Source organism: Pelmatolapia mariae, linkage group LG5 (genome assembly GCF_036321145.2).
Source record: "Pelmatolapia mariae isolate MD_Pm_ZW linkage group LG5, Pm_UMD_F_2, whole genome shotgun sequence".
In the NCBI taxonomy this organism is placed as follows: domain Eukaryota; kingdom Metazoa; phylum Chordata; class Actinopteri; order Cichliformes; family Cichlidae; genus Pelmatolapia; species Pelmatolapia mariae.
Genome location: NC_086231.1, coordinates 33,624,361 through 33,651,024, shown reverse-complemented (window position 1 = coordinate 33,651,024; position 26,664 = coordinate 33,624,361). Strand labels below are relative to the sequence as shown.

Here is a 26,664-nt window from a genome sequence, read left to right as displayed (position 1 = left end):
AAGTGCCCGAATTTTTAGATCACTCAGATCAATGAAAAAGAGAAAGTTTGGTTCATTTGGCAATATTACATTGTTGTAGTCATTCAATTATATATTCTGTCAATAGAGTTGGTCATTAGAGGTTTGCTTACTCTGCCTGACCAAAATGTGTGTTTAATAGCAATAAGCAGATCCACCATCACTTAAGGAACTACAATGAATTTGATATCTATATTTTATAGACTTTTTACATCAACAACTGACTAATTCTGGTAATTTCACCCATGAATAAGAGAATGTAAAGATCAGCAACTATCTGAAAAAAAAAAAACATTACAATACAGACAAGAAAACAGAAACAGAAATTCATCATAGCTTTTGTATGTACATGGGCTGTCAATGTATTGCATATGTGCCCTTCATTCAAATGTGTGTTAATGAAGAGGACAATCCCTAATTAGATAACACTAGTTGGCTTCTGATTTTATTTTAAATCATATATACAAATGAAACCTTTTCTCCTTATAGATGCTACATGGTGGGTATTTCAGGTTGTTAAAAGCCTTTTTTCGGTTCTGTTTTGTTGTTTTGTAGATTTGATACCAGTGAAGAATATCAATGAGAACTAGAAGGGACATTCTGAATTATGTGCCCCTCCACTGTCCTCCAGACTCTAGGACAGGGGTGTCCAACTCCAGGCCTCGAGGGCCGGTGTCCTGCAGGTTTTAGATGTGTCCTTGAACCAAGACAGCTGATTTAAATGGCTAAATTACCTCCTCTACATGTCCTGAAGTTTTCCAGAGGCCTGGTAATGAACTAATCATGTGATTCAGGTGTGTTGACCCAGGGTGAGATCTAAAACCTGCAGGACAGCGGCCCTCGAGGCCTGGAGTTAGAAACACCTGCTCTAGGATGTTGATTTCCAAATGAAATGCAGCATTTACTTTCATCTGAAAAAAAGGACTTTGGACCACTAAGCAACAGGCAAGATACCTTTAAAGTCTCTGGTTCAGGAGCAGCTTGATGTTACGAATGCTTTCCTTAAGATGTCTGTGTATGGTGGATCTCAGTCCACTCCTTGTGACGCTCCCCCAACTTTTTGAATATATTTTTCTTGACAGAGCGCTCAAGGCTCCGGTCATCTGTCTTGTTTTTGTATCACACGTTTCCCTTCCAGACAACTTGCCATTAATGTGCTTGGATACAGCACATTGTGAACAGCAATGCTTTTCAGCAAAGATCCGTAAAATAACCGTCCTTGTGGATGGCGTCAATGATTGTATTCTGGACAACTTGGTCAAGGCGTCAGTCTTCCCCATGACTATGGTTGTATGTACAAAACTAGACCGAGAGATACACACTATTTTAACTTTTTGAACAGTAATTTACTTAAATCAAATGAAATATTCTAATAGTTTGAGGTAATTTCAATTTTGTTTGTTTGTTTATTTGTTTGTTTGTTTTGGGGGGGGTGTTAACTGGTGAGGCTAAACAAGAATAGAATAACATTACTTTTGAATAGCAGGAAAAAAATATATTTCTAATCATAATTTAAACCAAAATGGAGCAGTCAGCAACAAGTATAAACCCAGGTCAGAAACAGTGCCATTAAACGTAGCCTGAACAGCCCAGTCCAGTCACAAGAACCTAAAAGAAAGGCTTATCAGGGCTCAGTCTGCATTATGAAAGTGGATTTTATTTAGCAGTTTGGAATCTGTTTTCACATCCAGGAGGCTACTAGATTCTCACAGCAGTCTGACGATGAAACATAAGCACAGCAAAGCAAATTCTTTTACTGAGACAGGGATAACATGTTAACTGCAATGTGGGCTATAAATGTATAAATGCAACCGCTACCTGCGCTTCATGCTGCAGCAGTCTGCCAGGTGAAACAGAGGAGAGAAAGGCTTGTCTTAGTAACAGCCAAATCAAAGAGATTAGTGAAATACGTTATATGTTTATATGAACATACATGCACATTATAACCTATTGATGCAACGTTGCTTTATGGTCTTGTGGGACCCACACTGAATTGAATGTATGTATCCAACCTGAGGGCCTCTTTTTGTTTTCTTAACAGTGTCATTTCAACCGAGCCTGTTAACGGAGGCGGGGAACTGTATGCTAAAAATGCTCTGATGAGCAGCTAAAATATCCAAGAAGAAGAAAAGTCGTCGTTTAAATCAGCCAATGGCAGCAACGGAGCACCGCGCTGCGCCTCTCAGGGCTCATTGGTGGGCGGGCCTTGCCGGGGAGGACCCACCCCTCAAGGCCGCGTAGTTTGGTTGAGCACAGGCTGCAGTTTCAGTTTGTTTTATTCACCATTTTGAAGGTAGCTGAAGGTAAAAAAAATATATAAGAATATTTGCGTTAGGAGGACAAGTGGCTGCCGTACTTTTATTTTCACGCGCTAGCTCGGACGGTGGAGTTGTGCGTCAACCTCACTCCCCTCGGTGTTTTGCAGAGCGGGAATCTATATTCCTTTTTCCCCCCCTGTGCTTTTTCTTCTCCCCCTTTCTCACATCCTTAACCTCCACAGTATTCCTGCAAAATGTCAAGACCAGTGAGGTAGGTGTGCTAAATATGTCTTCTGCTCTCTCCAAGTTAATAACGACACTGTGCTGGCGCCTGGCGTAGCCGATAACGTGCACGTCTCCACCATGTTGTGTTTTATGAGCTGGGAATTTGTTTATTTCATGAAAAAATAATGGGAATGTGTGCATGCGTGTGTGTATGTGCGCTTCCCTTCTCGCGTGTGCACCCTCATTTTTTCTAATATGGATCCCAGCGCTGTGGACTGTTCGCCATGTCTTGTGTGGAGATACGCGCAGCCCGCCGCCGTGTCGTGTCTATCATGCTTTTAAACGGATCCATGATGTGCATTGTTGGCTGCTATGTAGGCCAAGCGGAAAATTAGTCGGTGTGATTTAACCAGCTACGTTTTACAGCTCACTTAAGCCAGGCCAGATAACGTTTTTCCCATTTTGTTTGAGAATGAGAATATGGCTACCCATTCATCCAGGGGAGGCTCCAGAAACGCTAATACACCCCCACACGAAAAAAAAAAATCTCCGGAGGAGGTGGTGGTCGGCCTCGGGATTTGATCTTGTTACCGCGCAGACTGTGCGTGTCGTGTTGTAGTCGCCATTACATCGCATTTCGGGGGGGGGTTTCGTACTTTGAGAACATTTTTAAAAATGGTGTCAGCCAACGAAAATGTCGTTGTTGTTGGGGGAGGAGGAAAAAAGAGCACGGAGAGCGGGTCTACATTTACAGAGCTGGCAGTAAATTAACACTGCTGGCTGATGTCAGAGGAAGGCGGAGAACTACAAGAAGTCACCACACCCCCTCCAACCCCCATTCCCATTGCAAGATCCCCGCTGTGATTATAACGCACGAGGTGCATTCAGACCTTTTATTCAGATTAAAATGCCTTTTTACGATTACTGTAAATCACATTTATGCTAATCTAATGTAAACTCAGTTCTCGAAATTTTGTGGCGACAACATGGAATCTTTTACTGGGTCATTCTCGCAGAGACAATTTGGGTAATATTTAGGGACTGTATGAAAATTACGCCTTATTAAAAAAAAAAACTGTGAAGTTAAAAGAAATCCGACATTAACTAATGTTCTTCTTAATCTTATATTCGGGTTGAGAAAACAGGGTTTCTGCCTTTCAGAGTTTCTAAGCTTTTAAAGGCATTGCATTATTAAATGTAAAAATAAGGGCTTAGTTGGATTTAAAATGTCTTAAGGTATTTTAAAAATGCTAAAATATGCTTTGTAGGATTTTAATATTTACTTTTTTTTACATGCTAAACACAAAGTCTATACGTGAGCCTCTCAACAGGTATAAAACAAAACTAAACATGTCGATTAAGACAGGTGAAGTCAATGAATTTTGGACAAAATAACACTGCCTTACTCTTTTTGTCAACACTCAGAGCATGGCAATCACATCTGAATAAACTTTATTGCAATTGTTACTTGACAAAGCTTGAACATGTGCGCCATCTAAATGATGCAGGCCATATAGTCATTGTCTGGCAGTAAGTGATGGATTGCAGGGCTGCCTCTGGGAATTTCCTCATATAACTGAATGCTGCACTCTGAAAGGTTTGGGACAATGTGCGCCAACATAAAACCTGAAAAGGATGAAAGAATAGTGCTCTCAAAACGATTAAAAAAAAAAAACAACAAAACTCAAAAATGTTTAAGCAGTGAGTTATAAATTTAAAGTCACGAGGACGACCAGTAGAACAGGACAAAATGTCTTTAAGAATATAAATACTTTCATGCTGGAAAAAAAGCAATTCAAATAATTAGCATGCCTTGCATAGAAAGGGCATTTGATACCTTGAGCAAGCTCTGCTGGGAATAGCATGTTTTTTCTGTTTGTTTGTTTTCTACACATAAATAAAAAAAAAAAAAAATCAACTCCATTAGACACTTCCACAGATCTATTGATGAAGTCATTGCAGTTAAGATTTTTGCATTTTGTTCTTTACTGAGGTTGCCAGAAAGTCAATACTAAAAATGACCGTTGGACTAGATACTCATTTACAACAATGTTGTCTCCCTCAGCCAAGACAACTTCTCACAGCACTGTTGCAGATACACAGACACACAGCCCCTCCCCTCACTAGCAGCTAAACACATGAACAATAGTTGACATTTAAAAAAACTTTGAGGAATTTTGTAAAGCTCCATTTTCACCAACATTGAAGCATTACAGAGTTATAATAAATGCTAACCTGCCACTGTACATTTTAATGTTAGCTATTAGCCACCATCCAATAGCTACATTAGCTGGCTGTTACATCCTCATTATTAACGTGGTGGCTAGCGACAGTGGCTAATAGTAAAATAATACATTAATATGGGAGCTAGGCTGCAGACGTTATCAGTTCTGCCCATCTGTAACATTCATAGACAGTGTTACTTTAACATAATGCGATTATTTGTGCCTATAGTGTGTTACATTTTCTTCTTAAGACAAAAATTGAAGCAGTCTGCCAGCAACTAGACAGAAATGGTAGCAGCCTACTTTACCAACTCTGATTAGAAATGAAATAAGAAGCCATATCAGCAGAAGCACAGCTATACCTCAGACAGCTTAAAAATATTCTTTTTGTTGTGTTGCACCACCCAAAAAAATCTTGAACACATATTCTTTACAGGTATGTTGCTTCTGTTACTCATGCTATTGTTTTTAATGCTCAAATCTCCTGATCAATAATTTACTACTAGTTTAAACAAGGAATAATTGAGACCAATTAGAATAACTTTTTTTCTTTTTAGACTAGTTAAACTCAGCAAAATCTAATGGACAAGGTTAAACATTGGCCAAAAAGCTGCATGAGACTATAACATTCCTTGATAATCAAATGTTTTAAATATTAGTGAGAAGTGTGGTACCTTGCGCTGTGTCTACAAATGCGGTATATGGCGATACATTGCCTTGATAGCGAGGCTTTATCAGTTAACTCTAATATAGCCAACTTCATGTGTCTTTTTTTGGAGGGGGGGCAAGAGCTCCACCTAGACCTCGGCAGCATAGCTTTACGTTTTCACGACCTACTAGGCTACAGAATTTAACCATAGAAAACTAATTACCAGGATAAAACAAATGGCAACTGATTATAGAATTTATATAATTAAAGTTAAATTAATAAGGCTATGAAATAGTCATAACTTGTTAGATACTAGCATGATAAAATTGTTTATATACCCTGCCAAATAAACAGAATGTACAAAATGCAAAAAGATAAATAGAACTGAGAAAATAAAAATAAAACAAATAAATAAAAATGTTATGATTGATATGGACTAGTTTATTTCTTAAAAAAAAAAAAAAAATTGTTTATTTCTTTTTATTCGTTTGATAAATTATTTGCAGTCATTTGCATTTTCTCAGGGACAAGGGATCCACTGGTGCTATTATTGCCCTCCATGCTACATCATGCCTGAAATATGGTTCAATTGGAAATACACTACACTTTGACCTACGCTGTAACCTGAACTGGAATATCATTAAAATGGTGTTTTTTTTTAAAAAAGAAAAAAAAGATGCAATTGTACACTTGTGTGTTCAACCCAGCTGCGACGACAATGGCACAACGTGCCAGATTCTAAAAATTAAGAGGTGCACAGCAAGTCAGATGGCCACAAAAGCAGTGGTGCATGCTACATGATGTGACGTCAGAACTCGTCCCGGGCCACCCACGGTGGGTCACGTGGCGAGAATAAAAACACGATAAGAAAACGAAAACTGTCAGTCAAATAGTTGACCACTGTCAGGAGAGTTATTGTGTGTAATTAAGAGCTGTTTACAACTGTTAATTTGGTTGTTTAATAAACAAAATCTAATGTTGTGCATAACATTGCACACACAGTGTCAGAGTAATTTGGAAATATTGCTGATGTCAGCATTGCTAGCACCAGCAGCCAGGGTTGTCAGCCTGTGTACAGGGTGGTATACTGTTACTGACTGGTCCAATGCTCATTATCGTGATTTGACCCCCCCCCCCCCCCGAGCCTGGTTCTACTGGAGGTTTCTTCCTGTTACAAGGGAGTTATTCTTTCTTACTATCACCAAGTGCTTGCTTACAGGAGTAGTCTATTTTAGGGTCTTTACCTTTACGATATAAAACACTTTGAGATGAATGTTGTTGTCATTTGGTGTTATATGAATTGAATTACATATGCCAATTAAGTCAGATTAAATGACCAGTTCTGTAGCAGCTTTGTCAAATTACTTAGCCTACTAAACTGTGTGGTGATCTACATCTTAACACTGCTTGTTTATGAGCACATTATTTTGTCTCTGAAATTGTAACGGGTTCTGTTGTAGACTAGTGGAGGTAGCAATTATTCTTTAGCATACAAGCACAGATGGTAGATAACATGAGATTGCTACACTGGAGCTCAGTTTGCTTTAATTCTTGTATGAACTGCTGGCTGCTCTCCTTTTTTTTTTTTTTTTTTTTTTTTTTAAATGCAGCTGGTAGTTTTACCCATAGGCAGTATAAAAGCTGCATTCTTTTAAATGGCCACCGGGGGGATACAGTTGCTGCAAAAAGACTGCCAACCCTTTGTAGTCAGCATGTGTTGATCTTTTCGACGTTACATCACGTTGCGTGCGCCACTGCATTTGAGGTGCTTCAGTCAGTCGTGCCCCTCTTCATTTTTGTAACCTGGCGTATTGTACCACGACCGTCACAGCTGGATTGAAGACAGTACGATTGTGTGAGTGTTCACTGCCATTTTAATGATGGTCCAGTACAGAAGCTCAGTGATACAGGTGACTGCGTGATGATGACGTGGCAGCGAGCTAAATGACCAATGCAGACAGTATACTGGGAAAACGGCTTTCTGATTTGACTTCTATAGTCAAATGACTCTCTTGTTTTATCCTGGTAATAGTAGTTTCCTGTTAAGTTTGTGGTCTGTTACTAGTTTCAGGCTATGTTGAATAAAATATCGTGCCCACTTTGTAATACTTAGTAATACCGTGTTTCAGGGTAATACTGTGTATCAACGGTAGTGCTGGGCGATATGACGATATATATCGTGTGGATGATAGAAAAGTGTCTATCGTGCCATTTGTCTTCTATCGTTTATATCGTACTAACCCAAATTTTATAAATTATTACATAAAATATATAATTAACCCTTTACAACCGGTCGGAGCAGGCACACTCCGTTTTACCTAACTATTTTTAAACCCCTGTAGAACTGGAACCATGTAAGGTAGCGCAATATTTTTTTTTTTTTGCATGTGAAACCGGAGGAGTTGTACTTACATCTTATTCCATTAGCTTGTCCAAGGTCACGGTTTCCTTCCACATATAACTTTGCAAAAATTGCATAAGAAGCACTTGCAGCAACAAAAACATAATATTCCAAACTTGCAGCAACAAAAAGATAATATTCCAGAAACACGCTTTGCCGACGTTCATAAGACTTCCTACGTTGGCATACACGTCAGCGCGAACTATCGCATGTCCGCCATTACCTGCCCGAAACCGGAAGTGACGTCATTTTCGCGAAAGGGCTTATAAGCCTATGTTGGTGTTTTTAAAAGACATGTTTGACTTTATGCTTTTCTGTATCGTTTCTGGGATGCTTAGAACTCAAATTACACTGTTGGAAATAGTTTATTTTGATGCATTATAATATTTATTTTCATTTTTCCTGTAGTATACAAAAATTAGTGTATCTCAAAAATAAAACTATGAAGACACTCAAAATAAATTTCTCGTGGTTGGAAACTTTTGTATTTACAGTTTTGAGGGATACACCTCTTAAATTCTTTTTAACTAGAAATATATGTAAAAAACAAAACAAAAACGATTTTCAATTTTTTTGTAGTTTATTGCACTACAAGTTTTTGCAATTTATGTAGTTACTATGGACTTAATGCATACATATTATTAAAATTTGGGCTATAACGGTTGTATTGATATATGGAAACTTGAAATACTCCCACAAGTGGCACTACAGCATGTAAAAACATAAAGATAAGCTCTGGCGGACTTGGTTCTATGGTAGGTCTTAAAGGGTTAAATAGCCTGTGGCAAATATATTAGTGTTGTCTTCTCACTATACATGCTCTTAACTTTATGCAAGAAAAAATAAAGTATAAAAAAAAAAGATATTTTTCGCAAAGAAACTCCGTCTCGTGGTTTGCGAGCTGGTGCTGCTGTACGTGCACCCGGATTTGCGACATACTTTACGGTAACTCAAAACAAAGACTGCACCCACGGCACTCGCTGTTTACAGACTGCGTACTTTCTAGATGACCACAGGTCAGGTCGTATATCGTGATATATATCGTTATCGTGATATAAAATAATTCATATCGTGATAAATATTTTTTCCATATCGCCCAGCACTAATCAACGGTATACTCATTAGTTAGAAACTTCTGATTATCACGGCACTGGCCAATTATCATTCCCATCTGGTTTCAAAACACCAAGATAGCAATGGTAAAAATCTTCATCCAGAGTTCAAAACAAGATTTCTAATATCAGTTGGTGACCATTGTTTTGCTGTATCCACATTTTGTACCGTTTTATTTTTCAGCAAAATAACATTGCGGGTTTAATAAAAGGCAAATGCCCACTGCTGGTCTTATTCAGGACAGACCTGCTGTTTTACTCTGTGAAAGTTGCCGTAGTCTAGTTCTTATTTTCTTCCCATAATCTTGATCATCTGAATAAATTACACTCAGCCTCATTCACCATTAAGAAAATGTTCTTAAACTGAAGGAAACATAGTTTCATGGAAACTTAACCTTGGAGTCATGAAATGTGTGTACCGCACAGTTCTGTTCTCCCCTCTATGAGCGTGTTAATACATCCAAATCAGTCTAAATCAGCAGGCTCACTGCCACGCCTCTATTTTGCTTTTGAAGGAAACTCTTTCTCTGCTTCACCTGCCTTGAGGGGAAGTAGGGAAAGAGGGAAAACAGACAGGCTTCAGGCTTGGCTCAGAAGTTCTCAGTGGAAATCAGTTTTTGTGACAGCTCAGGTAGTGTGAAGAACCTCAATGGGAGCAACTTTTTTTTTTTTTCTTTATTCTCGCTTGATCTTGAGCACAAAACTACAAAACTAAATTTAGACAAGAAGCCAGGTGAATGCAGATGAAAGGCCCATTCCTTGGTCAGGTGACATAAATGACTAAAGGCTTATATGTGGTCCAGTATGGAGAGATCTTGCACAGGACTGCCAAGGAGGCAGTAGTGTTACGATAATGGGCTGGATTAATTCAAAAGGTGTCACGAAGTCTGACATTTACAGTTGATCTGCTGAGACGACTACCAGAAAAGAAATATTCCAGCATGATGAGTCAAAGACCACTGACAACATCACAGAAGACTTTCTAAGAAAGAAAATAGTGAAATCCAAACTTGAGTTTTATATCAGTTCAGCAGAACGTCTTTGGGGTATTTTAAAGAGAAATAAAGAGCAGCACAACCTCTCCAGCAAATAGCAGCCAAAGTAAATGTCTCTGAAGAATGGCAGATCGTCTGTACAGAAATATAAGCGACACTGTCATTTTCTGTGCTAAAGAGATTGGTGCTATCATTAAGATAAGTACAATGCATATATAACTTTTTCAATAATAAGTAATGTCCACAACCCAGTACAAGAAGAAAGGGAGCTACTTGTATAGGTCTATTCGATCCTTATCGTGTCTTTTTATACGCAAAGAAATCTGATTAAGTAGAAGTGATACAGAATCGGCTCCGCAGTGACAAAAACCTCTAACAGCATTTATCCGTTTCTCAACCTGACCCGGGACAATGTCTAAACATCAGGACCTCTAATCTGCACTCCCGCTTAGAGACTAAACATCTTGTAATTTTATCCTTTTAAGGTGTTTTTAGACTCAAGACAGTCACCGAGCTAGCTATTGAATGCAGTTAGTCTAAACGTGCGAACATGCGTTTAGACAAAGTTTTGAAAGATTTAAAAACAAGTTAAAGCTAATATCTTTATTTTTTGGAAGATGCTTTTGAATTACTTTACATTTAAGTGATATTGCATATTGGCCATGTATACTGTTAAATACAAGCATTTGTTTTAATGTATTATTTGCATAAATGTATTTTACTCTAATAAAGTGGATTCAGGGGTAAATTTTTTCCCAATGATTTTAACCTGAACTGTCTGTTTGTCTTGGTCAGTGCTGCTCTTCAGTTTTCCAAAGTGTGTGTTACCTGAAGTGTAGTCAAATACTGTCACTGAGACCTCCCCCATACACTTGGCCAAATTAGCCTTTGTAACTGTAGAAGGTAGACCAGTGTCCAGTTCAGGGCCCCCTGGCTGGAAGGCGTTTTATGTCTCGTACCAAATAATACGATCGAGACATTCATACACAGCCAACACGTTGCCACTTGCACCACCTGAACTGCTGGACATTACATATAATAGCTTTGTTGCACTCTAGTCTACACCGTCTAATATCGGGTTAAGGCAGTAACTTTGTAATCTAATGCAGTGTGTTCTTCTTCACAGGAACAGGAAGGTGGTGAACTACTCACAATTCAACGAGTCTGATGACGCAGGTAAGTGAGGCTTCAGATGTGTTTCATTACAAATGGAGTGACACAAGGGCAATGTACAGATTAGTCTCTGCTATAGGTATTTAGCATCAGTGCACAGTAATGACACAATTTAAGGTAAAAAGTATGAGGGGAAAAAAAAAAACCTGTCCTGTGAGGCGATACTGTGTTTTGGTACATTTATAAGCGCACCGTTTCTCTTTACTTTGTGTCGGCCAGTAAATAAATACCTCTGCAGAACAAATGTTTGACAAATCTGTTCCAGTTCTGTGTCTGAAAGTAAACAGAATTTCAGCTGAGATATCAGATTTTAAACCCCCAAATATCAACGTTGGTTTTTAAAATGTTTCATCAGTTGGAATCTAAAAGATATTCAGTCTCCTGAGAAAATCATGGTCCAAGTTTCCAAGTTGAGGCAAAGTGTAAGTTCTTTGGGTGCTGGTTTGGCTCATGGGGCGAGAAGGTGGCTGGGTACGGCTGCCTACCTGACCACTCGGTACTGCGATATCCAGCCAAAGCAACATGGATGAACAAAGTTAATTTGCCCATTTTTGTCCATCCTGTAAGTACAAAACTAATGGTCTTCTGTTAGTTTTAAGTATAAGCAATCTAGCAATAACTGAGCCTAACAGCTGGTTTTATTCTAGTAGTGTTTTTCTTTTAATACAAAGAAGCGGTTTGTTTTTACCTGTGCTGGATTATGGAGATATTCTATATATGAATGCTTCTGCTCAGTGTCTTCGGATGGTTGATACTATGTATTGTCCTTCTCTGAGGTTCATCGCGAACCATAAATTTCAGACTCACCACTGTGAGTTATACCCTCGGGTATGATGGCCTGCTTTGGCCAGTCAGTCTCATTTATACGGTTTTATATATTAGGCAATACTGGGATTGCTGCCTTCCTATATATGTTCCCTGGTTGCAGTAAAACATGCTGGTCATTATTCTCTTCGTCAGCATGGTTACTTGTTGCTTTCTGTTCCATTTGCCTGAACTGAACTTGGCAAAAGAGCTTTTGTCCATTTAGCAACCCTCGGTTTGGAACGAGCTGCAGAACGACGAAACAATGACAGAATTCATTTATTAAGTGATTTTAAATCAGAACTAAGAATCTTTGAGGCCAGTTCCATAACATGCAACTGTTTCAATTAGATTGCTTGTCATTTTAATTTTATTTTATTTTATTTATAAAAAAAAACCCACAACATTTTAAATTTATTTTTGTGTGTGTGTGTGTGTGTGTGTTGTTGCCTTTGTTTAATTGTGTAATTTGTGTAACTGTGACATACTTGCTGCTGCCTATCTTGGCCAGGTCTCCCTTGAAAAATCTCAATGGGATCTTCCTGGTTAAATTAAAAAAAAAAATTAAAACATTGAGAGTAATTTAGAGTGGTGACGTTAGCATTTAACTCAAAGCACTGTGATGTCTTAACTGGTATCTTGTAGAGCTGCTAGCATGATATTGAGTTGTGTGTCTTAAAGGTTAAAAGTGCGCTTTCTCCTTAGATGAGGAGTATGGTGACGACAAGCCGAAGAAGGTGCGACCAGCCCCTCGTGAGCACAAGCGCTCAAAGAACTCGCAAGATGACAGGTGAGCCCTAAGTGGAGATTTGGTAGGATTGTTGGTGTCTGGTTACAGTTTCTAATGCAGCGTCAGACACTGTGATCAATTTTACACTTTATCACTTGGATGGAAAGGAATAGACTTGGATCTAAAGGTCCGGCAAACATGTACATGGTGAAGCGTATGGTGATCCGTCCTGATGAGCTGTAGACCTGAGCCTTTATAGGAAAATAGAAAAAAGGAAATAAATTGTTGATTAAATATATGTTTGAAAAGGAGAGATCCAGGTGACAGTTATCAGTTTTTCAGACAGGGCTGGAAGAAGGGAGGAAAAAGTGGAACCTACATCACATGTTGTGTGTATCATGTAGTTGGCACATAGGAAAAATCAGGATATCAGAATATGCATATTTTTGTTAGTGAAAGATCTCAATGGGAGGATATTAACTGTGCCAGAGACAAACACTGGCACCGTTTATCAATTTGTTTAATAGTTCTTGGATATCAAAGCAAGTGCCAGTGCAGTCATAGTGCTGATTGCTCAGTCTCTTACTGCTGCTGCCACCTGTGGCACAGCCCACCACGGGTGGCCTTTATTCTCTCTATCATGTGTGATTATCGCGCTGTTTAATCGGCATGTTGGTGTGTTATTTGGCAGATAAAATCACAGTTATGTGAATAAATTAGTCAAGTCTGAGAGACTGAATAGAGGGGGAAAAAATGGTTGTTTTGTATTTTTAAATTTTTTACTCAGTAATGTAACAGTAGGCAAAATGAAACATGCTTCCCACTGAATGAATGATGTTGAATCAGTGAGAATAACACTGGCTGGAGCTTATCAGGACATCTTTCAGACCAGTCCTCAGCACATTACGCCCATATTATTTCATCCCTGCCAGTCCGTTGCAGTCTGTCTTGTTGGTGAGTTCCTGGCTGCCTTTCCTCGACTTACTGAAGACACTGTTTTGTTTATTTCCTGTTCTGCTCCCCAGTGAGGACTCTGATGACAAGCTCTCCAAACCCAAAAATGATTCAGCAGGTAAGTCAGTCTGAGCTACATGAAAAAGGTTGACTCTCTCTGAAAGCAGCTGGAGTTTGATTAGCGCTCACTGACTTCCTCTGTGTCGATACTAAAGATGACTTTGGCAGCGATGATGAAGACAATGACTTTGGAGAGGAGGAGGATGAAGACGGAGGAAGTGACTATGAAGAAAAAAGAGGGAAAAAGGGAAAGAAAGCCAAAGTGGAGAAGCCCAGCAAGCGGGGGCCGAAGAGAAAACGGGCTGCAGGTAACGCAAGTTTGTTTGAACGTTACTTCTAATTCTCTGCTACAACTCTGGCAGCATGAAATATTGAAGACGTATGCAGCTTTTAATGTTGATCAGCTTTGTTTGTTGTATATGGAATTTTACTTTGGACAGTGTTATCCACACACACGGTCAGATTGACTAAGAGGGGCAAATGATGATGAGCTCGCAATCTCAGGAATGCGGTGATGGAGAATGGGAAGATCTGGGCATGCTCTCAGGGCTTCAACTGGCATTATGCTAATTTATAAACAAAAGAATGCAACAAATCAAATACTGACCAGCAAACCTTTGCAAGAGTGGTCGGAAAACAAGCAATCAATCATATCAAAAAATCATACGGTAAATGTGTAGGTTTTCCTCATTTTCCGCATAAAATTCAGATCACTTAACGGCAGCTGAGGAAGAATCAACGTTCTGATGTGAATGTGTTTGTGGTCTAACTGATCTAACAAGCTCTGATCCAGACTGTGGCATCGAGGTAGGTCTGGATCAGAGTTTAGGTGGAGATATTGAGGTGTTATTTATCTGTTAAATGCCAGGTCTCTCTTGGAAATGAGACTTTTACCTGGATAAATAAAGGACTAATAAAAAAAAGTTTGAGTGATCGAGCACATGATTTTGATTTGCTCAGCTCTAGTCGACCCTCTGAGTAAAAAGGTTCAACCTCTGAGAGCGGCACACGGTGCTTATGTGTTCAACATTTCCACAAAGTGTTTTCTTGAGAAAACAAAACCACTCAAGGAATAAGTCATCGTTTTGAGGTTGATATTAGTCATGGACTCTTTACTGGTCGCCTGGTAACGGGTCTAAAGGAAAAACTAACCAAGAGCCTCATTCTTGGTAAAAAGCTCCACCTTTATGTTAAGTTTTTTAAACTCTCAGAAACCTAGGCTGTAGTCTGAGCTTCAGATGTGGCGCTATACATTTTAGCCGCATCAAAGAAACAAAGGAGTTGGCAGCTATTCTTGGGAAAATGTCAAAACTGTCTAAAGTTTGATCGGTTGTGCTCTGTCTGTATTCTTAGATGTGACCAAACAAGGCGGATGTCAGTTTATCAGCTTTGTTCTGTGTAGCCATGGCGGTGTGTTATAGCTTCAGGAGACTCCACAATGTTATCCTCGTGGTTTTATCTTAAACGATAAAGAGATCATTGACATCGATCGCTTGACATTACACATCCAGCTGGAGGATATCTCACTCAGCCCACCACAGCTCGAGAGCACTGGATGTGCTCTCCTGGACATTTATTCCTCCCACACATTCAACTGATTGAAGCGTTTGCCTACAACGGTCCCCGACACTGTGACACTGTGATTTATTATTACTGTGAATGGAAGCTACGGTGGACGAGGCTGATCAGTCACTGTCATCTGCTGAGCTGCGATTATAAATACTGACAACATATCGGTATTTGTAATTAATATATTAATTAATTGATGGTCCGGACAATATCCTGTTCGTATCTGCTGCCCACTTTTTAGTTATAGCGGAGCCTGTGGAAAACAACTTCATGTTGCTGATTTAAATCAGCTTTTATATTTCTGCCTCATCAACAAACAAGCGAGTAGTTAGTGTGTGTGTGTGTGTGTGTGTTCCTTCAGTAATTGCAGTGGAGCCAGCAATGTGGGCCTTCAGATGTCCTACATGGCATAAATGGCTTACCTGCAATGCTCCACTGTGACTTTTCATTACACATCAGGGTTGTACATGTTGTGTTTGTGCTGTATTGCTTTGCTGCTAAGCTGTTTAGGCAGTATCCCCTCACGTATGTTCATTAGTTACAGTATGGATGTGAACTGTGCGCTCATGCTGGTAGTCTGCGTTTGTGGTATTCATACTGGAAGTTACTCCTCAACAGCAGCAGTAATGTTAAGTTTTCTGTGTTTGGGGCACTCGGTATACATCATGGAGGGTGGATGGCACCGCCTAAAGGCCACAATATACCTGCTGTAATGGTCGTTTCACTCACCGCAGCAACCGCAGGAAGCCTCTGCAGTAATCCCCTGGACAATAGGTGTCGCCAATCAGACAGTATCGCCACATAAGCGCTGCTATAGGAGGAGGACAAGTCAATACCAAAGCCAAGACTTTGGAGAGGGGGCACAAACTCTGAAGTTTTCAAACTGTTCCAAACGGTCTCTGAGCTCCTGAGCTGGAATATCATTAAAATGGCGGGAAAAGCCGACATGATTATGCACTCGTGTCCTCAACCCAGCGGCGGCGGCCACAGCGCAATGAGCCCAATTGCAAGAATCTGAGCACGTGACAAGTCGAGCATAATGGCACTGTTAATGGGTGCATGCTAACCACCAGCCTGCACTGGCTCGGCTGCAGCTGTATTGGCTTTTGCTGATCTCACAGAGGAATGATGGGACAGTAGAACTGTCTTTTTTTTTGTTTGTTTTTTGTTTTTTACGACGAATTGATGTGGAGGGTTTGTTGTGGAATTAGTGGAAAGGTCTACGTCTGAATAGAAATAAAGTTGCATGATACCGGAGATCAAATAAAAGCACTATATAGAGCAGCATTAAGGCACTGTTTCCGTTTGTCTTGTTTGTTTTACCCATCATCCTCTGAGTCGTTGTGTAACTGTCTGTGTGTGTTCCTGTGTAGATGACAGCGATGACGACAGGGAAGTGAGTCGAAAGCGTACAGTGCGTCAGGCGGCCTCAAAGGCCGTGTCCAAACAGAGAGAGATCCTGCTGGGAGATGGAGGCAGCGAGGATGAGGAACATGAAGATCAAGAGGAGTCCTACATGGACCGTATGTAGAACACAGCACACTTTGATACAGCAGCTCATGTCTTCACTAAAAACAGTGTTCCTGTATCTTCATTTGCTAGAACAAAGACAACAGTGAGCTGTTTTTGTAGTATGAATTTTTATCACAGCTTAAATGCTATTTTAACTAGTAATTGTTTTCAGACTTTAGGTCTGTTGGTTTTTAGTTTGACCTATAGCCTCTATTCTTCGTGGCAATAGTACTCATACTGTGAGCATGCATGCACCTTTTTTGGCCTCTTTAAACCATAGATAAACCATCGTGTTAGTGATGCTTTTGTTTGAAGCCTGGAACGATTTGGTTCTTTTGAAACTGTACAGGAAGCCAAGCAGTTCAAAAGCATGACAAAAACAAGACACCATTCATCTAGCTGTTAATCCAGAACATAAACCACTGTACATACCTCACTCTATCCAGGTATTCACACTGGAAATAGCCGGGTGTTTACTTTAATTCACTGTGTTCTCCACAACATATACACATGATGGGAAAATGGAGGCATTAGAAAACACCCAGATAAAATATTTGGTCCCTTTCTGCTAACAAAAACAGTGCATTTGATTATAACTCCTGTGTCCTGGAGGTTAATGTTCAACAGCGTGTTTATCTCCATAATTTACAAACTGAACTTCAAGTTGTTTCACTCACCAGAGTTTGTCAGCTAAGCTAAGCTCAGTAAGCTATTTTCTGATAACTTAATTGGTTCTATTACTAGTTTTAGTAGTCTTTAGTCTTGTGTTTTTGCTCCCTATATGTTTCCAGTAGAATGATAAAGCAGGTTGAGTTTGGGGGCAGAGCTACATTGGGATCGACAAGTCTTTAGATCATGAACATGCAGTTTTCCTCAGGTTTCTCCAGCAGACCTACCCCTCAGTTTCAAAATGCCTGGTTTGCTTCTTGGTGGGACGTTGCTAATCAATAGGTGACGCTGAGGTCACTACTTCCATCTTTTATGTATAGTCTGTGCTTCCCAGAGACAGATGTAGTAGTTTGGTATCAGTAGACTCCCAAGTCTTGCAAATTGGGTGTGACCCAGAGAGCCACAACAGTCAAACTGGAAATGGAATCATCCTCTAAAGCCGCAGTGCTATCATGGTATTAACTGGAAATGGAAATGGATGAAGACATTAAAGTAACTCAGTGTTTGAAATGGTTTTTGTTTTAAACTGAAGCTGGGGAGGCTTTAATATTCCAGGCATGCTGTGTATGTATGTAAACAGTGACTCTTGTTCAGTTGGATACCCTCTGTGCTCGCTCTCTGAGATTCTTCTGTGTCCTGTTTGCAGCTGACGAGTCTGGCAGCGATGAGGACTTCATGGTGGAGGATGACGATGACAGCGACTACGGTCACTCCAAGAAGAGAGGCAAGAAGGTGATTCGACGGCGACGGACAGACAAGGAGAAGAAAAGCCCCAAGCCACGGCTAAAGGCCACAGGTGAGGCATCCAATCAGAATACAGGTGCAGGAAGATGGGTCCCAGTATGCCTGTGACGTGGCTTCCTTGCTCACCGTAACTTCATTGTGCAGTCACAGGAGGTCACTGCAGTATTCTCCTGAATGATAGGTGTCGCCATTCAGACAGTACAACCACAAAAATGCTGATGTAGGAAGAGAAGTAGTCAAAACCGGAAACAACGACTTTCCAAGTGTTTTTTTTCCCCACAAAGTTTTCAAACAGCTGCAACATTTCCCTCTGTATATCTGTGTATCTCTGAGCACACAAAACCTTCAGTTTTTACACCCAAGTTGTTTATTTTAGGAACTGTCAGAATATTAAATGAATATGTTAAGTAAATTGACATGCTGACTGTGAATTCTGTTCAAAAGAAAATCTTCAATGCTTATACGAGGCTGGGTTGCAGGCAGAGAAGCCCAAGCCTCCCTCTCAGTCACGTCCAGCTTATCTGGGGGAACACTGAGGCATCCCCGGGCCAGCCAAGCAATATAATCCTTTCAGTGAGTCCTGGGTGAGGTGTTCTAGGCATGTCCCATTAGGATTTGACCCAGGGGGCGCCCATCTCCAAGTAGCAGTGCTATTTTGAACCCCTCTTGAATGACTCAACTCAGAACCCTATCGGTGAGAGAGGACAGTCACCCTTCCAAGAAACCTAATTTCCACTGTTTGTGTCTGCAGTCTTATTTTTTGCCTTCAAAATAATGAACGATAATAAGCTGCAGCTCCATCTGGTGGCAGATGGCTACGTAACATTTAGGACAGCGATTTGTAGCATTTTCAATGGAAATGTTAACAATTAGATTAAATAACGAGTGCGTCGGGTACTAGTGACAATAGCGGCGGTCAGTCGACTAGTCATTACCCTGCCCTCCCTTCTCTCACCCCAACCGGTCGCAGCAGATGGCCCCGCCCCTCCCTGAGCCTGGTTCTGCTGGAGGTTTCTTCCTGTTAAAAGGGAGTTTTTCCTTCCCACTGTCACCAGAGTGCTTGCTCATAGGGGTCATATGATTGTTGGGTTTTCTCTGTATGTATTATTGTAGGCTCTACCTTACAATATAAAGCGCCTTGAGGCGACTGTTGTTGTGATTTGGCGCTGTATAAATAAAATTAAATTGAATTGAGTTGAATAGTCGCGCACATCGTGTTTTGTGTGCTCTAAAACGAGAGCTGAACACAATTTTCCTGACAAACGCAGGAGGAAAAAAACACACTCCGTTCCTCATACTGTCAGAAAAACTTTCCTGTCAGGATCAAGTTTGTGCAACCCGGCACATTCAGAATAATCCACCTTGATGAAACTACAGCACATCACCACTTCACTCAATTACTACTGCTCACTCAGCGCAGCCTGTCCCTGAAAGCATCACATCACTCTGTGTTTATCTGAATCTTTGTCTTGTGAAAGGGAAAAAGTGCTCATTTCCTCCAAAAGTACAAATATGAATGTGGATAATGACATTAAGTCATAAATAAAAGTAAGTCGCTGCTTGCTGACAGAAATACTGCAGCAGGCTATTACAGGACTACACATATGCAATGTACATTAACAAATATTTGTTAAGGTTGATGGAGCGAAATTGTGTCACTGAGTCCTGAACAGAAATGGAAACAGAAAATATGAATTGGTTTGCCTTTGCTTTGCACCTTTGCTTCAGGTGTGTGCCAGTGCAGAGCAGTGGGTACCGACCAGTGTTAAATATATTCCTCATTGTGAGTCAAAGTTACATGGCAGCCCACCTCTGTGTGATTAGTCACTGACTGATTTGTGTCCCTCTCTCTGAAGTGACCCCCAGCCCAATGAAAGGAAAGGGGAAGGGGCGCCCCAGCACCAAGGCGATGGAGAAGAGCTCACCCAAAGAGGAAGAAGAGGAGGAGGACCCAGAGAGTCCCCTGGAGGAGGAAGAGGAGGAGCCCGAGAAGAAGGAGAGTTCCCCAGCTCCCAAGAAGACAAAGGAGGCCACAGGAGGAGAAGAGGAAGAGGAGGACGAGGAGGAGGAGGATGGCTCAGAAGAGGAGGCACCCTCTGGAGAAGACTAGAAGATGGTACCCATTTGAAGCCCATCCTCCACATCTCTCTCTGTCTGTTCTCAGTGGGTTTTTTCTGTTCTTCTTTTTGTTGTTTTGTTTTTTTTCTTTTTGTTTTGCTCTGCGTTTAGACTTTTGTTTGTTTTTTTTGGTTAGTTTTTTTTGGGTTTGTGCCGGTGGCCTGGCTCAGTGGTTTGGACTTGGTGTGCTTCTTTAACCTCCCCCCTCCTTCTCGCTGCCTCCAGCTTGGACATAGTGCTCCTGTGGCTGTACAGCATATGTAAGGACTTAGTATTTTCTCTTCATCCTTTCTGGATTTTCGTGTGAAAACTCTCAGCGCTAGCAGGCATCCGTCCCGAGTGTGAACACACCCCTTCACTGCTGTGTATCTTTGTTTCCTCCTCGCGGTTATCAGGCATGACTGGCCACACTCTTTACTATTTTTTTTACTGATATGTGTCAGTAAGTTGAGCGCTGTATTTGCAACATGACGTTGAGTGAGCACGTGCAGGCAGCAGTAAAGCCTTCACCCTCTCTGGTTTGCTTTTTTGGCACCAGGTGGTTGTTTTAGACGGTTCTTTGAGTTTGAGCAGCGTCTTTTAAATTCTTTTTAAAGCTAGCTCCGCTTCCTTCAGACACTTTGATCTACATAGTTTGCGGCTGCTGCTTCATTAAAAGTGTAACTGGGTGTTCGCTACATGTCAGACTGCCACCGTTGCACATTTCAAGAAGACACACGCGTGTGTGCGCCTTTGCATACACGCTTAAATTTTCATTGGGGTACTTTTTGTATTTTTCCTCTAAGCCCATCAGCTGCCTTTGTGAAATGGTTTCTGTTGTTGTACGTCAGGCTTTCTAATAACCTCCTTTTAAAAAACACACACAATTTCTATTCCCTGCATGGCTACAGCATCTTCTGAACACTCAAGCCCTTGTGCCAGGCATCCTGAAACCTTTTTATTTTAAGAAAGAGGTGTTTTTGTTTTCTTTTGTCTTTTTTTTCTTTTCAGAGTTAAAAAATGAATGTTTTTCTCCTGTTGGTTATTGTTCTAATTCTCTATTCAGATTTTTTTTGTAATGTTTGTTTTTTAAGAAAAAGAAATAAAATGTATCTTGATTTTAAAGAAAAAAAATGTCGACCCTATCCAATCTGTTCTTGCCTGATGGTTTGATCAGCCATCCCTTCTTTGACTTATTCTGTCCTTTTCATCCCCCCCTCCCACCCCCAAACACATCAGCTTTAGCGAGGTCCATGTTTCCTGGAGGCTTTTTTTTTTTTTTTTTTGCCCACATTACTGTTTCCACAAGTGGACACCTTTTCGACTCCAGATTTCCACAGTCCTGCGACTCGGGAGTAGATTAAAAGCGGGCAGCTCGGTATATATCCGGCATTTGTTTCTCTGTCAATGCCTTAATTTTCATTGAGTTTCGGTCGTGGCTCTGATTATATCGTCACTGGAGGCCCGAGAATGTAATCTGTCCTCAAGTTTTAGGTCTTTGCTACAAACGGCAAATTAGGCTTAAAACGAGTCAACAATCTGTACGATCAGCAATCCAAAGCCATAAAACGATCTCAAAACTAGTGACTCGGAGATCAGGTGCAGCACTTGTGAGATTAAATGTTTTTGTTTTTTTTTTTGCAACGAATAGTGTTTGATGTCAAAGTGAAAAAACAAAGAAAAAAAGCAAAACAAAAAAAACCAAAAAAAAAAACCAAGTCTGTATTGCGGTCTTGGGAGTGTGTTTTCACATCAAGTCTGAGGCTGCAGTAAACGTCAGTCCTGGATGTGTACAGGACCCACTCGAACCTAGTCCCTGGTTCAGAAGCACATTCGATTGTTTTCCGACTGTCCTCGTTCGCAGGTTAAAGTGTTTTTTCTACGTTCAGGTCCTGAATTGGCACCCATCTGTAGCTACTGTCATTTTCTGATTGGAACTTAAAAACAAACAAACCTCTGTTTATATCAACCTAACGCTCCAAGAGCTGTTAGCGGTAGGGTCAGATAGCGGCTCGTAGTTCACAGCACTGAGGGCTTGAATGAGGTTCCTATCATCGTCCCGCAGGAGCCACATGGCATAAGGCTATGAATTTCTCCTCTCTCATTCATTCTACAACTTCTGTTCTCTTTCTGATGTCTTTTTTTTTGTTTGTTTTTCTTTCAATCTACCTTCAGTTGTACTGGCAATGTAAATGTAAGCCAAGTTGTGATTCCTACAGGAGACCAAGTGGAGAAGATTTTGTCAGTAGTGTGGAAAAGGAACACTGAACTCTTGAATCTTTTTGCATGTTGTGGAAAAGTGCGAAGCGGTGATGATGATGGTGGTAATGGCAATATTGTGGTCTTACAAAAAAAAAGTATTAACAGCGATGTTGATAATGTTTTTGGTTTCCCAGCTTCTAATAAAGGCAACCTACTTTTTATACAGATTAACTACTTGTTTTGTGCCGTTGAGCTCTGTGTGGGTGGTGACTGGAGGGATGAGCAAGAAGGGTTTGATGGGTAATAAACTGCAGTGCCCCCTGACTACCACTCGGGGGCGGCGTGTTCAACAGCACCACTATGTTTTCAGATGTTGATCAGGTCTGGTCACCAGATGCTATATTTAGATGGGCTTAGTGACAGTGCTGCTGAGGCACTCCTAACCCAGAGGGGGTAGGAAGAACATTTGATCTGTGTGTGCGCATATATTCCCTCAATTTTACACTAAATGTGGGACCTCTCTATCTAAATAGATTTTACACAGAACACAGTACAGTTTATTTTTTTTAGCTGGTCCACAATAAATTATAATTGCCCCAGCCACGAACCATCAATCTAATGCCACCTGAGCTCTTTAGAGCTTTACACAACATAAACTTTAGTAAGGCCTTGAAAGCCAATAAAACAGGATATAATAAAAGTGAACTTAAAACACTGATAATATAAAGTGAAAGGTCAGAGGCTGACTAAAACTACAGCGAGTGGAAATAAGCATTAAAATAAAGTGCAGAGGTAGTTTGGTGTAAGTCAGGGGTCCCCAATCCCAGTCCGCAAGGGCTGGTGTCCCTGCAGGTTTTAGATCTCACCCTGGGTCAACACACCTGAATCACATGATTAATTCATTACCAGGCCTCTGGAGCACTTTAAGACATGTTGAGAAGGTAATTTATCCATTTAAATCAGCTGTGATAGATCAAGGACACATCTAAAACCTGCAGGGACACCGGCCCTCGTGGACTGGGATTGGGGACCCCTGGTGTAAGTGTTGCACCTTGTTGCAATCAGTGTTATAGTTGAGAAAAACTGAACCATATCTAGATGTGGTAAAATGTTTAGTAACTGAAATACAAACCAAAACGGAAGTAATGTTGTGTACTCAAGAGTACACTTCAAAAAATTGAAAAAAGGAACACTTTTTAATCAGTGTGGCATAAAGTCATTAAACGTTTTGTGATATTGATCTGGTCAGTTAAGTAGCTGAGGGGTGTTAATGAGATTAACAGATGGTGCACAAGAGAGGCAGCAATGAGACAACCCACAAAACAGTAATGGGTTTAAAGGTGGAGGCCAAGAAACATTTTTTCTCATCTTTTCTGGCTGTTGTCTAGTTTTCCAGTCGGCAAGGGTCAGTGTCACTACTGGCAGCATGAGGCGGTATCTGAACCCTGCAGAGGTCGCGTACGTCCAACTCCTCCAGGATGGCACATCAATACGTGCCATTGGCAGAAGGTTTGCTGTGTCTCACTGTGCATTCTCAAGGAGATTCCAGGAGACAGACAGTTATTCTAAAAGAGCTGGACGGGGCCGTAGAGGGTCCTTAACCCATCAGCAGGACCAGTATCTGCACCTTAGTGCGAGGAGGAACAGGATGAGCACTGCCAGAGCTACGAAATCCTTGAGGAGGACACTGATGTGAATGTCTCTGACCAAACAGTCAGAAAACAGCTTCATGAGGGTGGGCTCACAGTCAGGCACTCTGGAGCCCAATTGGTATTTGCCATAGAATATCAGAATTAACAGGTCCATTGCTGGCCCCCTGTTCTTTTCACAGATGAGAGCAGGTTCATTCTTAGCATATCTGACAGACTTGAAAGGGTCAGGAGAAGCCGTGGAGAACATTATGCTGACTGTAACATTGCTCAGCATGACCAATTTGGTACTGGCTCAGTGATGGTCTCGTGATGCGTATCCACAGAAGGACTCTTTGAGTTCAGCCGTCTTTTGGTTAATCGTTTTCATTTCTCCAAAATGATGTGGCATCGTTTCATTGCTAACACATTACCCAGACCTTATCAGGATTCCTTTTTTTCCACATTGCGATCTAATGTGTTGTCTTTGTGTTGCTTTAAGTTTTTTTTATTGGTATATAAATGACATTTCTTTAGTTATTGTCAGTGACTTTATCTGTGTGTATCTGCAAAATGATGCCCCTGTTGAAACAAATCAATTTGTGAAATTTATCTTCTAGATATTCCACTATCATGTGTGAGTGATATCATTGCAAAAGTGGAGGAATCACAGCAACTTAACCACCGTAAAGGACCTAGGTACAGACAGGGGTTGTTGAAGTCCATGGTGCATCTCCAAAACTCCCCTGGCATTAACATCAGCACAAAAACTGTGCTGGGAGCTTCATGGCGTGGGTCCCTCTGTCTAGCAGTCTGGTGGACATGTCTGGGTTTGGGAAATGCCAGAAGATCATTACCTGGCTGACTGCGCTGTGCCAACTCTAGAGTTTGGTGGGGTAGGGATCATGCTGTGGAAAATCTTATTGCTTTATCTCACCCAGACATTTTGGATAATTCTATGGTTCAGATTTGTTAGAGCTGTTCTCAGACCCATATAGCAATTTTCGGGTAAACTGAAACAAAAAATTGCTCTCATCCAACATCAGTGCCTGACCTTACAATTTCCTTTCTTCATGTATGGACAAAAGTGTGTCCTACTCTCCAAAATCATAGAAAGCCTTCCCAGAAAAGTGGAAGCTGTAATATCTACAAAGGAATAGGAACAATCCAATGGATGTAGAATGAGATGTCATAAAAGCTGCTGGAGCTGAAATGTGTAAATGTCCCAGTACTTGTCTATGTAGTCTTGTCTATGTGTTCTTTCTTTTAACTCTCTGGTATGTCATTTATGGAATCACCAGCAATCAGCTGCTTTGATTGTATAACAGCATGTCTCAAATTAAAGCTCATCTTCAATTTTTTTTAAAACAGACAGTGGAACAAGCAACTGTAGTGTCGGTGCCCCAAATTGTTGTCTGCACTGCAGAGCTAACCTCGCCTTTGTGACAGGTTTTTAAAACTTTACGAGAGTTGTGTTTTGGTTTACATATTTAGTTGAAGCAGGTTTTTGTTCAGAGATGTCTAAAGGAGTGTAGAGAAATCAAAAACCCCAAAATGTCATGTGTCTACAAAAACAACTCAAAGAGGAAAGCTATCCTGCTTGGTGTCTGTTTGATGCTTAATAGTTAGTTACATTAGTAACATATTAGCCATCAACTTTAGAGAAGATATTTGGTTAATGTAATGTATCTCTTCCACACAACCACAAAATATTTTAATATAATTTTTTGAAGGTAGTAGTCTAAAGTAATCAATAAAAAATTACTTATCCTAAATTTTCATTTCTGTTTGATCACGCTTGGCATGTTTTAAATGTTTCTGGTAGAATTTGTTCATTTCCTACAAAGAAGATGAAACTTTAAGGAAGAAATGGTGAAGTGTCAGGGTATTAACTAATGCTTGCAAGCTTGGCTAGCAAGCTGCATCCATAAACTGCAAAAATTCAACGCACAGCCATGTGTAGCATCTGTTACGGGTCCGAAATTGAGGACGAGAGTAAAACAATGATGGTCCAGAAGAGGTCGGTCAAACAATTGATTTTAATGAATGCACGCAGCGTGGAGAGGTGCAAACTGCAAAACATCAGTTGTACATCTCTACCCAAAATACACTCTAGATTGCTTTTATAACATCAGGGTATTGTAACGCCCCTTCTTGCGTTTACAGTCACATAATTTGCATGTACAGAACATTATTTGCCTCTTTTACAGACACTGATCAATTTTAAGAGATAACTGCAGACACAAAAGTTCCCCTTTCTGGCATCCATCCAAATATGGTGATGATCTCAGGCCTTTGAGGTCCCCATGGACTTGTCCTCCTTGTGTCACCTGTTGCTAGGCAAACTCAAATGCCACAAGAAACTGAATACACTCAGGCCTTTGCCCAGACTATTTTACTGTAACAATATACTCAGCATATAAGCTTTTAAGATGATAGATTTACCTCAACGATTTAAAGTGGTTATAACTGCACCTGTAATAAACATGTTAATATTTGATTATGATAACCCCTGTAATACAAATTATAACATAATGCCGACAGCTTCAATAAATGCTTTGATGAAATGATAATTAATGTAATGATAAGGATGCTGGTTATATACAGTTCAGCAGTAAACTAATTTCTTTAATTCTACA

General features: G+C 40.5%; 1 protein-coding gene across 1 annotated transcript; it reads left to right on the top strand.

Annotated features, from left to right (window-relative positions):
* Positions 1-2,232: 2,232 nt before the first annotated feature.
* nucks1a (nuclear casein kinase and cyclin-dependent kinase substrate 1a) lies at positions 2,233-22,624 on the top strand. Its single transcript, XM_063474828.1, has 8 exons — positions 2,233-2,547; positions 11,010-11,059; positions 12,566-12,650; positions 13,616-13,662; positions 13,760-13,912; positions 16,547-16,696; positions 18,001-18,150; positions 19,955-22,624. The coding sequence occupies exons 1-8, from the start codon at positions 2,531-2,533 to the stop codon at positions 20,206-20,208; spliced, it is 906 nt and encodes a 301-aa protein (XP_063330898.1). The 5' UTR covers positions 2,233-2,530; the 3' UTR covers positions 20,209-22,624.
* The last annotated feature ends 4,040 nt before the right edge of the window (positions 22,625-26,664 follow it).